This window comes from Budorcas taxicolor, chromosome 8 (assembly GCF_023091745.1).
Source record: "Budorcas taxicolor isolate Tak-1 chromosome 8, Takin1.1, whole genome shotgun sequence".
Taxonomy (NCBI): Eukaryota; Metazoa; Chordata; class Mammalia; order Artiodactyla; family Bovidae; genus Budorcas; species Budorcas taxicolor.
In genome coordinates this window covers 100,403,490-100,418,719 of record NC_068917.1, presented here as the reverse complement: position 1 = coordinate 100,418,719, position 15,230 = coordinate 100,403,490, and the positions used below count along the sequence as shown (strand labels likewise).

Below are 15,230 nucleotides of genomic sequence, written 5' to 3'. Positions count from 1 at the left end.
GAAAACCCTACAGCACCGCAAGACAACGGAAATACCCAACTTTGAATTCATAAATTTTAGTATCCTCAGTATCCTTGCATCCCCAGGTGCTGTGGGCAGGGTTACTGTGGCCAAAGTACCTGGCATCCTAACACTCAACATGACTGGTAAGGGTAAAACAATCATTTGGTATAATTTTTAATGTACCTTCATTAACTAATGTGTGGAAGGCAAAACTTCAAAATGAAGTTTTTGAACTATAGTTCAACACTATATATATACACACACATGTGGAAAAAAGCTCTCCTGCCCTGGACCCCACCCAGAGACAACCGCTACTTCTAGTTTCTATACACTGACTTGTGTTTTACTCCTGTGTTTTGGAATAACTGCATGTCAGAAGAACTACAACTGGCTCACTTTCCCAGAGAGGCATGACTTTGCATTTAATTGATCAAATGAAACTAGTAAGAATCTGTTTGGCTTCCAATCTTTAAATTCTTTCTGTACTCAAATTTATTAATCATTTCTTTCACGACTTTTTTTGCATTAAGACTGTTCTTCCCATGTTCTCCTCTAGTTTATGATTTCACTTCTACATTAAATCTTTCTCTGTTTAAAGTTTATTTACTCTTTTTCCTTTGGGCCACACTGTGCAGCATATGAGATCTTATTCCCCCACCAGTTAATCAAACCCATGCTGCTTGCAGAGCCCTAACTAAGCCACAAGGGAAGTCCATAAAACTTATTTTTATAAGATGACCTCCAGGTAGCTAGACATTTACCCCAACAGCATTTCCCAGAGTGGTCTGAAATTATTTTTATCTTATAGTAAGTCCCTGTATGTATATTGGTCTGTTTCTAGACTACTATTTCACCAAGTAGCCGTTCTAATAAGAGCCATTCTAAATTTGCAATCACTACCATGCATAACACATTTTATTACCTGGCAGAATTAGACCCTTCATTAATGTTCTTTTATAGAACAATCTGTGCTATTTTTGCACACTTTTTTCTTTTTAAACCTTACAGATAACACGGAGATACCATTTAACCACCATTCAAATCTTGATTCTACCTCAACACTCCTCCCCTTCCCCAGAGGAAACCACTGTATCAGTTAGTGTGATGTCCCTCTGCTACTGTTTCTCTACACATTAACATGCTTACCCACAGAAAATATGAATATTGTCATGCGGTTTTTGTTTGGTTTAGGTTACTGACTCTACTGTTCTGCAATCTGCTTCTTTTCACTCGATTAACAAAGCCTTGAAGCCACGTTTATTTAACATGCATATACACTGCATGCTTTACCTGGCCTTCACTACTGGGTATTAGGGCTTCTTAAACTTTAGGAAGCTTAAGAATCCACCAGTTTCACTGTTCAGTTTTTCAAGCCGGTCTGACTCTTTGAGACCCCATGGACTGCAGCACGCCAGGCTTCTCTCTCAGGGACTCTACTAGAATTCACTAGTAGAGCTTGTTAGAAAACAGACTTCTAGGACCCACGGGTCGAGAATTCTGATTTATAGAGGTCTGAGGTGGAGCCTAAGAATTAATTTCAAAGTAACTCCCAGCGATGTTGATGCTGGCTATTTATATTTACTAACACACTACGGAGAATTCCATGGACAGAGGAGCTTGGCAGGCTATAATCCATGGGGTCGCAAAGAGCTGGGCATGACTAAGCAACTATCACTCAATATGAATAAGCACAGGTCTCTAATACGAACAAATAACAAGTCAAGTCATGCTCTTACTAATGGAATTTAAGTTGGTTCCAATCTGTCCTCAATTACAAGCAGTACAGTCCCTGTGCACAAGTTTGGTTTCTCTTCAGCAGATATCAAGGAGTGGAATTTGCACTGTAATAGGCAGTTTTTACTGCCATCCACACTTTACAGATGAGGAAAAATCCAAAGATGTTCATTTCTTTTCTAAGGTTGCTGCTGCTGCTGCTTCTAAGGTTAAGACCAAACAAACGTCAGACCCGAACACAATACCATGTAGCAACTGGAAAAACTTACTGATACGGAAAGACATTGATGGCAGATGCGACAACAGCCAAATAATACACAACAAACAATGACTGGGGGACAACGTCAAGCTGTTTATATGTGAAGCTATAATATACTGTCCGGTTATTTTATATAATCTGCTCATTCTTTTGCGTCATTTGTATTTCCTAACTTCTCTATACAAAAGTTTTTTTCCTTTCTCCCTGGGAGAAAAAAAAAAATCCAGATTATGGAAATTTAAACAGACATAAAAAGCATACTATTTTAGTCAGGGTTCAAAGTTTAGATACAAAGTTTGTTTGATCCACACAATAATCAAAACAAATACATGCATGAAGTAACTGTTATGAGCACACTCCCATGCAGTTTCCTAGAGTCCAGTTCTTACCTGTCAGTCGATGTGGGGGTAGTGGCCACTGGTGTTTCTACGGGCCTCTCTGCAGGCTTCTCTTGTTTTGTTACACTAGCAGGTGCGGGTTCGGAAGATGCTGTCGTTGATGCTGGAGTGACAGAGGCAGGTGCGGGAGCGGGAGCCAAAGTGGGGGCAGGGGCTGGGGCCTGAGTCACAGCCGGTGCTGTGGAGGAACTAACTGTGGTAGTGGTGGCAGAATTTGATTGCTGAGTTGTAGCTGGTGCTGGTGTTGTCACTGCTTTAGGCTAAACATATTACAAAGCAAAATCACACATTACGATAAAATACTACATTATTACCTGACCTCTGGATGCTATAAACAAACATAACAATACTAACACAAATTTTTAGATTGAAAAGAATTTTGTAAGGTGACATAATGAGTGATCAACAGCAGCAATCTGAATCATTATGTTACACATTCAAGGCTGATAAGAGCATATACATCAACTATCAGTCTCAATTAGTTCTAGCCAATGATTTCAGTCTTAGGATCATTATGAAAAAGAATCAAAAAAGCAAATATTTTAAAACATAAAGAATGTGTATATCCAAAATAAACAAATAAATAGAAGAAACACATAATTTACGCCCTAAACTTCATAATTGAAGTTTCCTGGTTACAACTTCAAAGTATTTATCATCATTTGAAAGCATTATGAAAATAACTTCCTTGAAATTAAAGTATAAACAGAAGTATGATTAATGAACATGCCAGATAATCTGCTGTATTTTAGAAGAGGGAAGAAAATCCCAATGTTGATCAGAAGCCAATGGGTTTAAGTACAAAGAGACTAACATTACTTCTGAGATGTATATATAGTTAAACAGAGGCCAAATAATGTTATAACTGCATGCTCAGCACTTTCTGAACTAAAATCAGAGCCATAAGTATTCCCACCAAGCAAAAAGCAGTTACATATGAGTAAAAATCATACTATATGAATTTTATCTTTCTCCGAAGGCCTATCAATGCTCACGACCTACTTAGTTCATAACTCTCCTAAGGTAAAAAGGTAACTGATTTGCTGGAAGATGAGATTAAAATTCAACGTAATTGCCCCAGGTATAAATCAATAAACTGTAAATGAGTGGATTTGTGTCTTATTCTAACTGAGCTAGTATAGAGTGTATTAGAAAAAATGTCTTGTGCAAGGTAGGGGGATGGGATGTAGCATCCCTCCTTTGCCTATATTAAGAGTCTTGAATTTGGCTCTGTAATTTTTATTGCCAACATAATTTTCTGTAAATTATTAATGTTCTATAACTCCAACTAGATAAGAATGTAATTCAAATGCATTATGCCCATTTACTACTTCCCTTAAGATCAATACTGATTTTACATATATATATGTTATATATAGTTATATAATATATATATTGTGATTAATATAATACTATACCACGTCCTTAAACCTCACTCTAAACAGTACCAAACCCATCTGCTTTTCAAAGGTCCTCTGCTTAACTTTTGATATTAATAGTTTTTTCTCTCTTCTTTGTAATAAGGGAATTTCTCACTGCTTCCAAAGTGTTTAACTGTAGCAGTCTTCTTCCCCTTCTAAAAGCTGGCCTATGTAAAATAAGAATCTGCTGGGCTCAAAGTAGCTGTTTTTCAAACACATGCACCTATTCTGAGACCCAGCCTGCTTGCTTAGTTATGTTCTTAATACTAAAGGAAATAAGACCATAACAAATACATGCCCAAATGTCTGTGGCTACCAGACATACTATGTATGATAAAATTAAATAAGGGAATATTATTCAGCCCTCAAAAGGACAAATTCTGGCACATGCTACAATATAGACAAACCGTGAAGACATTTATGAAGGAAAATATTAATAAGTCACAAAAGGAAAAATACTGTATGATTCCACTTATATGAGGTACAAAGTGTAGTCAAATACACAGACAGAAAAGGTAACAGTGGTGTCAGGCTGGGGCACAGCATGGGTATTTACTCTTTAACAGGTACAGAGTTTCAGTTTGGGAAAATGAAAAAATTTTCGAAATGGATGGTGGTGATGGCTACAGAACAAGGTGAATGTAGTTAATGCCAAGGAGCCATACACTTAAAAATAATTAAATCTGTACATTTTACATTGTGCATTTTATCAGTTTTTGAAAAAACTAGTTGAGACAAAGTTTCCTCATATGATTCTGTTCATCTGTATTTAAAGTTTAATATTTTTTAAATAATTAAGTGCTTAAATATATATAACAAAATATTTCAAAAATTAACCCCAATACATATGAAATGTTTCACTGTTTTTTGTTTCTTACTATAAAAGTATGCAGTAATTAAAATTCATTTGTTCAACTCTTATTTTCTACTGCATATATTCCTTTGAGACTTAAAGTCTTTGACAAACTGGTTTTCAATTATTTACTTAAATTTAGTTTGGGTGCTACAAGCAACACTATTCTTAGATTACTAGGAGCTCAGAATTCAGATCGTAATTCAATCTTAAAAATGAGCATCATAAGTACCACCACTCCTCTGTCTGTCTCAACACTCCACTGCATATTTATCTCTCTTTCTCTTTTTCTAGTTTCTAAAAATCTATCTCATTGACTAAAAAATATCACGAAGTTTTTAGTCTATATGCCTTTTTGGCCTTGAAGCATTTGTTAGGTCTAGTACATCGTTTAGCCAAGTCCTTTTAAGGCATTCTTAATAAAAACTATAAAATATGAAACATTCAAAGAATCACATTCTCCAATTACATAATTTGTGATTTTACTAATCCAACAATACCTAATGATGTTTAACAGGACATTTCATATATCAACTGTTTCAACATATTTAAAATTATGCTCGAACTACAAATACATAAAACTATTAACTTTATGGTGGACTCAAAGCAAACTGTTAACACAATAACTAATAAGTGCATGCCACTATGGATGTATATATACCGTTTTCACTTAAAAATTAAGTGTAAAGACAGACTTGGGATCTTTTTCTTTAAACTCCCATGGATAAAGATATATACAAGAGGCTGAAACTTACTTTTGTCACCATAACTACCACGAAGTTTTTCTCATCAATTTTATATTCTTTTAGAGCAGTATCATCATTGAGGATTTTGCCTAGTACATTAAGAAAAAAACATATTATTAAAGGCACCATAAACTGTCTTACACTGAGGTTAAAACAATCATAAACATTATTTTTATCAATTAAAACTTTCCGAAAGAAAAACATTAACCAATCTGCCAAGATAAACATAAATGGATACAAAATTAGTTAAGAAGGCATGAGCATCTGAGTAAAAGACAGCAAACACATACACTGTTTGTAGATATTTGAATCTCAAGCACTTCTTAAAAATTATTTATAATTAAAAAAAAAAAGACTTGCTGGGTAAGGAGATATTAACTAGGTCCTGAGAAATGGGAGATCAAATAAAATTCAATTGTGAGATGCTCAAAGAAACACCCCCAACCCAGCCTAGGAATAACCTATAAACCCTCTTGATGGAAGGAGAAAAGAACTTCTTACTCCCACAAATACTGGATACCTGCAACACAGAAATCTTTCACTGCCATAAAAAGTAAGATACTCATAATGACTTGGCACACAGAAATGGCAAGATACAGAACTGAGTAAGCCACACGGACTATACAAGACTTCGGGCATGCAGAACGACAGACGTACGGTCAGGATTCTTTCAGGTTGCCTTTTCCTTGAAATTAGTTTTCCATTTTTAAAGTTACTGAATCAAAAGCTGCAAGCATTAAGACAAAAGGGAACAGTGTCTCTGTCTGCATAGGAATGAAAAAAACAGCCAAGAGTAGGAACCAGAAATTCTAGTTTTATATCTGCCACCAACTACCCATGCCTCTTTAGGCTTCTGAATCCTCATCACAGGGCTGGTGTTTCTCTAAACTACCTCAGTTAAGAAAGTACTACAAAATCTCTATCTCAAAGACAAGAATCCAGGGGTAAGCCAAGGTCCATCTTACTGACATCCGCAATCAAAGTGCTCAGTATTTCTTCTAAAGAACACAGAGAAGAATTTTCTCCACAAAATTCACCTATTAAGTCTATTTTTAACACACACTTTTCTGGTTACTAGTGAGCCTAGTTACTGTGCAACTTCCTATTCATATCCTTTGTTGCTTTTTAATTGGGTCATTCTTTTCCCTATTGATTTGTCAAGAGCTCTTCATATAATCTGAATAATAATCTTTTTTTCCTGTCATTTACTGTAGTGTCTTTTGACATAAGGTTTTCTGTATTCTTCAGTCAATTTTGGTATTTTATTTAAAAACAGATAAACTTGTGGCTTCCCTGGTGGTCCAGTGGTTAAGAATCCACTTTTCAATGCAAGGGACACTGGGTCAATCCCTGGTCCCAGATGACCTGGCATGCCACGGAGCAGCTAAGCCTGCAAGCCACCCTACTGCGCCCAAGTGCTGCAACGACTGGAGGCCCTGTGCCTCCAGTCTGTACTCCACAGCAAGAGAAGCCACTGCAGTGAGAAGCCCACACCCCACGGGGAACAGCAGCCCCTGCTCCCGACAACCGGAGGAAGCCCACGCGCCACGATGAGACCTACCATAGCCAAGAAATAAAATAACATTTCAACAGATTACAGAAGATGCTCAGTTTGATGGGAAAACTAAAGAAAACACACGCAGAACAATAAAATTGGACCCCTATCTTATACCACTCACAATGATTAACTTGAAATGGATCAAAACTTAAACATAAGGACTGTTACCATAAAACTTCTGAAAGAAAACGTAGGGAAGAAAGCCAGCAATTGTGGCTTTACCGACAATTTTTTTGGGTATCACAAAGAAAGCCCACACACCCAAAATTCGACAAATGGACTACATCAAACTCAAAAGCTTCTGCATAGCAAAATAAACAATTAACAAAATGAAAAGAATTCTACAGGATGGGAGAAAAATTTCAAACCCATGTGAGTTATGTGGCTAATATCCAAAATACATAAAGAACTCAATAACAAAAACCCAAACAATCTGTTTAAAAACTGGCAGACTAAATATAAATCAACATTTCTCCAAAGAAGATGTGGAAATGGTCAAGAGACAGATGAAAAGATGCTCAACACTACTAAGCATCAGGGAAATGTAAATCAAAGCAAGATACTACCTTTCATCTGTTAGAATAGCTTGATGAAGGAGACAAGCAGGGCTGGTGAGGTTATGGTGAAAAAACAATCTTTATTCACGGTTGGTGAGAATGCAAACTGGTCCAACCACTACGGAGAATATGGAGGTTCCTTAAAAAGTTAAAACTAGATCCACCGTGTGACCCACTGTGTGTATGAGCTATGTCTTTCTTATCCATTCGTCCCTTGATGGCCGTCTTGGATTGTTTCCACATCTTAGCTATTGTGAATAGTGCTGCTGTAGACATGGGAGGGTACACGTCTTGTCAGAATCCTGTCCTCACTTCTCTGGGTACATACAGTATTATTCGACCACGAGGAAGACAGTCACTTCCTATCTGCAACATGAATGGACCCTGTGAACATGATGCTAAGCAAGGTAAGTCAAGCACAGTATGCTATCACTTATATGTGGAAATGTATGTGGAATTTAAAACTCTGAACTTAAAAAAAGTTATTTTACCTTGGTGGTTACCAAGGGTTTGGGACATAGGGGAGATAAGAGTGATTGTGTTTAAGAGTACAGACTTGTAATGAGTATTAAATAAGCCATAGAGATCTAATGCACAGTATAATGAATACAGACAATAATATTGTTAATTCTGTAATGTGGTAAATATCACTACAACAGCAATCATATTACAATATGTATCAGAGTTAACACTTTGTGCACTTTACACTTAAACAATGTCACACAAAGTAATTCAATAACATTTTTTAATTCAAAAAACAAAGCAAAACAAATACAGCCAGTTACACAATGCTTATGAAAGAAAAAAATTAACAAGCAAAACTAACATCACTGGATGGAGAAATACATAAAGCAAATGTGAAAATGAGAGGACTGAATATTAATAAAATAACATTCAAATGACTGTTCATTCTCTGCTTTTATCTCTACAATGTTTCTGACAGAATCAATTTGTATATGCTACAATTCTTAAGATGGCAATTTCTAAAACTAAAAGAATACCACAGTACACATGAAAATGGCATGTTAATTTCAGTACTTAATTCATACCTGCATAAATTAACTTTTGACCTGCTACAGGAAAGGCATCTTTACCCTTTTCGGATTCAATCTTCTCTTTCAGTGCTCTCACCTATGGGAAAAATTTTAAAGTATTTGAAAAAAATCTAAACAAAGGAAAATCCAGAATCTGAACAAAGGATGCAATATAAAAAGTTTATACATATTATTGATTCCAAAAACTTAAAAGATCATGTCTTCATAATATTATGTAAAAAAATTCTATTGATAACCCATACTATTAGATATGGTTAAGTATAAACTGTTTTACCATCTGTTACACAGATTTTTTTTCCTTAAAAGACTTTCTTAGCTGACTTTAAAAATCTATTCAAAATAAATGTTTCAAAAGCAGAAACTATGATTCTCATTATTTCCCACAGAGTAGGAAAGTAAAGAAAAGCTCTCTAATCTAAAAGGTTTAAGAAATAAGGTGGTCTTGTCTACAATCATAAAAAGCAAGTTAAATGTGAATGTCAAAAAGCAAATTATTTACCTTAAAAGTGGCTAATGTTTCATTATAATCACTTGAGGGAGCTTAATAAAGATCAATTAAAGCATAATTTCTGAGTGTGGGTCTGGACATCAATATTTTGTAAAAGTTTCACAGCTGATTTCAAAGTCTGGCCAAGGTTGAGAACCACTGTATTACTTAAATGATCTTGAACAAGTTGCTCAGTTTTTCTCAGCATCAGTCTCATCTATACAGAGGGACTCGAATGGATCATCTTTATGGTTTTTGATCTCTAAAATTACATGACAACAGGTTCATCATGAAGTACTCAGAAAACAAATGTAAATTATTTCCAAAGTAGGGTGGCACGGAAGTTAAAAAAAGAGAGACATCATAAAACTAAATTTCACTTACTGCCCAAGAATCAAGGGGGAAAATCTCATTTCTTTCAATTCCCAGAATACTTCTGAAAATTGTACAAGTCGATAGTTCTGAGCTTTACATGGAAAATTGTCATGGATACAAAAGGGAGGGCTCCTCCCCAAATCACACTGTTACTATTAATGTAAGTAGTAGCTGAAATCAAAACCCAGACCTTCTGACTCCAAGCTTTAGAGCAGAGTATTTTGAAAATGTCACATAAATCACCCCTGCTATACTTATCATCTTCCTGAAGTGGGTCAGTAGCATCACTGCTATTCTGTTATTTCCCAAAGTGGAAACCCGTCACAAGAATCTCAACCACTAAATATATATATGAGTACGAGAGGGAAAGTAGGGCAAACAACAACCAAACACCCCTCCAATCACTTTATTACTAAATAACACTGCTTCAAAGAAACCAACACTGTGATTAAAGAATACTAAGAAATAACAATGAGAACTCTATATGCATTAATACCTATATGATGTGATTTAAAAAGTAATCACAGACTAACACTAAACATTTATTATTGAACGAAAATTAACAAACTAAGCATGTAATCACTGCACATGGTGACTGCAGCCATGAAATTAAAAGACACTTACTCCCTGGAAGGAAAGTTATGACAACCTAGACAGCATCTTAAAGAGCAGAGACATACATTACTTTGCCAACAAAGGTCCGTCTAGTCAAGCCTATGTTTTTCCAGTGGTCATGAATGGATGTGAGAGTTGGACTGTGAAGAAAGCTGAGCGCCGAAGAATTGATGCTTTTGAACTGTGGTGTTGGAGAAGACTCTTGACAGTCCCTTGGACTGCAAGGAGATCCAACCAGTCCATCCTAAAGGAGATTAGTCCTGGGTTTCATTGGAAGGACTGATGTTGAAGCTGAAACTCCAATACTTTGGCTATCTGATGCAAAGAGCTGACTCATTTGAAGAGACCCTGATGCTGGGAAAGATTGAGGGCAGGAGGAGAAGGGGATGACAGAGGATGAGATGGTTGGATGGCATCACCGACTCAATGGACATGGGTTTGGGTGGACTCTGGGAGATGGTGATGGACAGGGAGGCCTGGCGTGCTGCAATTCGTGGGGTCGCAAAGAGTCGGACACCACTGAGCGACTGAACTGAACTGAAAAAGAAAAGCTCAACCTCATTAATTACCAGAAGCACAAAGTTTAATGTCAGATTATCATTAATCCAATAATGGTCACACTGGAAAAGACTGTCTTGAATAATTTTTGGTGTTAAGTGTGAAGAGAAGGATATACTTTCAGAATGAGAGTATCAAATGATATAATGTTTTGTGGACAATATACCAAAATGTCTCATTGGCAGAGGGTGTGTGGGAGGGTGTGTGTAGATTCAACCTGGCAATACCACTTTGGGTCATGCATCAAAGAAAATAGGAGAGCTAGACTTTTGGAACCAGGTTCACTGACCCAGTCCAAGCTTCTGGCATTATTTCTTTACCTCAACCCAATGATCTTCACTTCCAATCCATTTAAGTCATCTACTCACAGCCATTCAGAACACAGGTTGAATCTCATCATCCCCAAAATGCTCTTCAAAATTATAATAAAAGTGCTAATCTCGTCCCATCAACTCTCTCAGTAACTGTTCACCACACCTGGTCTTGCATTCCATTCCAACTCTGGTCCCCTGAGCCTCTCCTTTTGTTCCAGCTCTGTTCAGCTTAGACAATAATGCCACTGCTTCTGTCACCTCCTAACACCACACGCTTGTCTTCCTACTGCTCCTGCCAGGCAAATTTCCACATATGGAGCAACACAACTGAATTTTCCAGTACTCAAAACTGACATCAACCACTCTGTGGTGTCATACTCTTCTACGTTACTTAGCTAACAAATTTTACCTTTAATACCTAACCAGCTACCTAGCCACATTCACAGTCTTCTAAATGTTACTGAAGAAGAGGAAAGACATTCCCAATCTTTCTGTTCCCCTGGTTAGCCCTCTCTTCCATCCTCCAGGACATTGCTGTTTCAAATCTGTACTCTCCTCTGAATTTGATTCCCAACACTTGCCCTCTCCCCGCAGATGACTACTTTCTACTTCATTCAAGACACAGACAACACTCCAGGAGCTCACACTCTCAACTTGCTGTTTCCAAACTGACACATGGGGTTTTTCTGCATCCAGATTCACCTAATCTCCGTTTCTTTTCTACTACATGAAAGGTATCCCTCTCTTCAAATCTAATTCCTGTTGTCCCTCCAGTACCTTGCTGAATTCGTTATGTTTCCTATCCCCTCATCCACTTTTATTTTCAATCTCTCCCTCAAAGCCAGTTCATTTACATTCACATTTACACAGACCTAATTCTCTATCATCTTAAAAACCCCTCCCCCAATCTGTCTCCTGCTAGTTACACTCTCCTCCCTTTAGTCTCAAGCAATTTTCAAGAAAGTTAACTACACATTGCTTTTACTTACTCACAACTGCTTACTTCTTACGCACGAGTGCAATACAATGCAGATAAACTGAAGCATGGACTTTGTTCTCACTTTGCTGCGTATTTTCTGCAGCAGTGCTACTCCTACAATGACAGTAAGGTGGCCCCCCCAGTACCCCTGAATTTAGCAGCATCAGCCCCCGACGCGTCTTAATCCTTCTCCATAGTATTTCTTGACCTCTCTGTCACGGCTGACAGCACTGACCCACTTCTCCCTTTCACACTGTCTTACTTTGGATTCCGTAACACTGAACTGCTCCAGGTCTCCTCCTACCTCTGCTCCCTCACTTCTGAAATGCCCTCCTGGCCCAGACCTTTAAGGGTTACTCAAGGCCATGCTTTTGACTGAATTTTCTTTTACACACTCCTCCAGGATAATCTATCTCATCTACTTCTAGTTTTAAGAACCAACTGGATGTCACCTGTATCTCTAGCCCAGTTCTCCCTTGACCTTCAGTTTTGCATATCCAACTCTACTAGAAACCTTCACAGGATATCCCATAGGCATTTGAACCAGAATGTATTTGCTGAAGGATGGTTTCTAGACTACTTTAAGTCTTCTCTAATCCAATCAAGCTGAGCACCATTTTGAAACAGCTTATACTTCAGAAAAGCCTTCTTTTCAGTTGTTGTGAAGTAGGAAAAGGTAGCAACTCTTGCACGTGGCTTCTCCGGGAAAGGTTATGTCCAGCAGCCAATGTAGTTATAACTCCTTTAACACAGTCAACAAGAGTCCAAAATGCAGTACTTGAGTGCAACCTCAAAAATGACAGAGTGATCTTTGTTCATTTCCAAGGCAAACTATTCAGTATCACAGTAATCCAAGTCTACGACCCAACCCCTAATGCTGAAGAAGCAGAAGTGGAACGGTTCTATGAAGACCTACAAGACCTTCCAGAACTAACACCAAAAAAAGGTGTCCTTTTCATCATAGGGGACTGGAATGCAAAGTAGGAAGTCAACAGATACCCAGAGTAACAGGCAAGTTTGTCACTGGAGTACAAAATGAAGCAGGGCAAAGGCTAACAGAGTTTTGCCCAGACAACGCAGTGGTCATAGCAAACACCCTCTTCCAACAACACAAGAGATGACTCTACACATGGACATCACCAGATGGTCAATGTCGAAACCAGATGGATTATATTCCTTGCAACTGAAGATGGAAAAGCTCTATACAGTCAGCAAAAAAAAAAGATCAGGAGCTGACTGTGCCTCAGATCATGAACTCCTTATTGCAAAATTCAGACTTAGATTGAAGAAAGTAGGGAAAACCACTAGACCGTTCAGGTATAAACTAAATTAATTTCCTTACGATTATACAGTTGAAGTGACAGATTCAAGGGATTAGATGTGATAGACAGGGTGCCTGAAGAATTGTGGACGGAGGGAGGTTCGCAACATTGTATAGGAGGCTGTGATTAAAACCATCCCCAAGTAAAAGAAATTCAAAAGGTAAAATGTCTAAGAAGAGCTTACAAATAGCTGAGAGAAGAAGAAAAGCGAAAAGACAAAAGAGAAAAGGAAAGATATATCCATCTGAATGCAGAGTTCTAAAGAACAGCAAGGAGAGATAAGAAAACCTTCTGCAGTGATCAATGAAAAGAAAGAGAGACAGAATGGGAGAGACTTGAGAACTCTTCAAGAAAATTAGAGATACCAAGGGAACATTTCATGCAAAGATGGGCTCAATAAAGGACAGAAATGGTATGGACCTAACAGAAGCAGAAGATACTAATAAGAGGTGCCAAGAATAAACAGAAGAACTGTACAAAAAAATCATCATGACCCAGATAATCACGATGGTGTGATCACTGACCTAGAGCCAGATATCCTGGAATGCAAAGTCATGTGGGCCTTAGGAAGCATCATTATGAACAAAGTTCATCATTATGAACAAAGTGGAGGTGATGGAATTCCAGTTGAGCTATTTTAAATCCTAAAAGATGATGTTGTGAAAGTGCTGCACTCAGTATGTCAGCAAATTTGGAAAACTCAGCAGTGGCCACAGGACTGGAAAAGGTCAGTTTTCATTCCAATCCCAAAGAAAGGCAATGCCAAAGAATGCTCAAACTACTGCACAATTGCACTCATCTCACACGCTAGCAAAGTTATGCTCAAAATTCTCCAAGCCAGGCTTCAACAGTCCATGAACCATGAACTTCCAGATATTCAAGCTGGATTTAGAAAAGGCAGAGGAACCAGAGATCAAGTTGCTAACATATATCAGATCATAGAAAAAGCAAAAGAATTCCAGAAAAACATCTACTTCTGCTTCACTGACTACACTAAAGCCTTTGACTGTGTCGATCACAACAAAATGTGGAAAATTCTTCAAGAGATGGGAATACCAGACCACCTGACCTGCCTCCTGAGAAATCTGTATGCAGGTCAAGAAGCAACAGTTAGAACTGGACATGGAACAACAGACTGGTTCCAAACAGGAAAAGGAGTACGGCAAGGCTGTATACTGTCACTCTGCTTATTTAACTGATATGCAGAGTACGTTGTACAAAATGTTGGGTTGGATGAAGTACAAGCTGGAATCAAGATTGTCAGGAGAAATATCAATAACCTCAGCTATGCAGGCTATACCACTCTTATGGCAGAAAGTGAAGAGGAAATAAACAGCCTCTTGATGAAAGTGAAAGAGGAAGAGTGAAAAAGCTGGCTTCAGTGCAGTTCAGTTCAGTTCAGTTGCTCAGTCGTGTCCAGCTCTTTGCGACCCCATGAACTGCAGCACGCCAGGCCTCCCTGTCCATCACCATCTCCTGGAGTTCACTCAGACTCACGTCCATCGAGTCGGTGATGCCATCCAGCTATCTCATCCTCGGTCGTCCCCTTCTCCTCCTGCCCCCAAAAGTCAACATTCAAAAAACTAAGATCATGGCATCCAGTTCCATCACTTCATGGCAAGTAGATGGGGAGACAATGGGAACAGTGAGAGACTGTATTGTCTTCGGCTCCAAAATCACTGCAGATGGTGACTGCAGCCATGAAATTAACAGGCACTTGCTTCTTGAAAGAAAAGCTATGATCAACCTAGACAGAATATTAAAAAGCAGAGACATTACTTTGCCAGCAAAGGTCCATCTAGTCAAAGCTATGGTTTTTCCAACAGTCACCTATGAATGTGAAAGTTGGACCATAAAGAAAGCTGAGTGCCGAAGAATTGATGCTTTTGAACTGTGGTGTTGGAAAAAGACTCTTGAGAGTCCCCTGGACTGCAAAGGGAGCAAACCAGTCCATCCTAAAAGAAAGCAGTCCTGAATATTCATTGAAAGGAGTGAT

General features: G+C 38.0%; 1 protein-coding gene across 1 annotated transcript in view; it reads right to left on the bottom strand.

The window, feature by feature from the left end:
* The window catches only part of RAD23B (RAD23 homolog B, nucleotide excision repair protein), a 42,682-nt gene that overhangs the window by 16,154 nt on the left and 11,298 nt on the right, over positions 1 to 15,230 (bottom strand). Inside the window, exons 2-4 of the mRNA XM_052644579.1 lie at positions 8,579 to 8,660; positions 5,424 to 5,503; positions 2,386 to 2,654 (exon numbers count right to left, since the gene is read on the bottom strand). Coding sequence (XP_052500539.1) covers positions 2,386 to 2,654; positions 5,424 to 5,503; positions 8,579 to 8,660 — 431 coding nt within the window. The remainder of the gene's footprint in view (positions 1 to 2,385; positions 2,655 to 5,423; positions 5,504 to 8,578; positions 8,661 to 15,230) is intronic.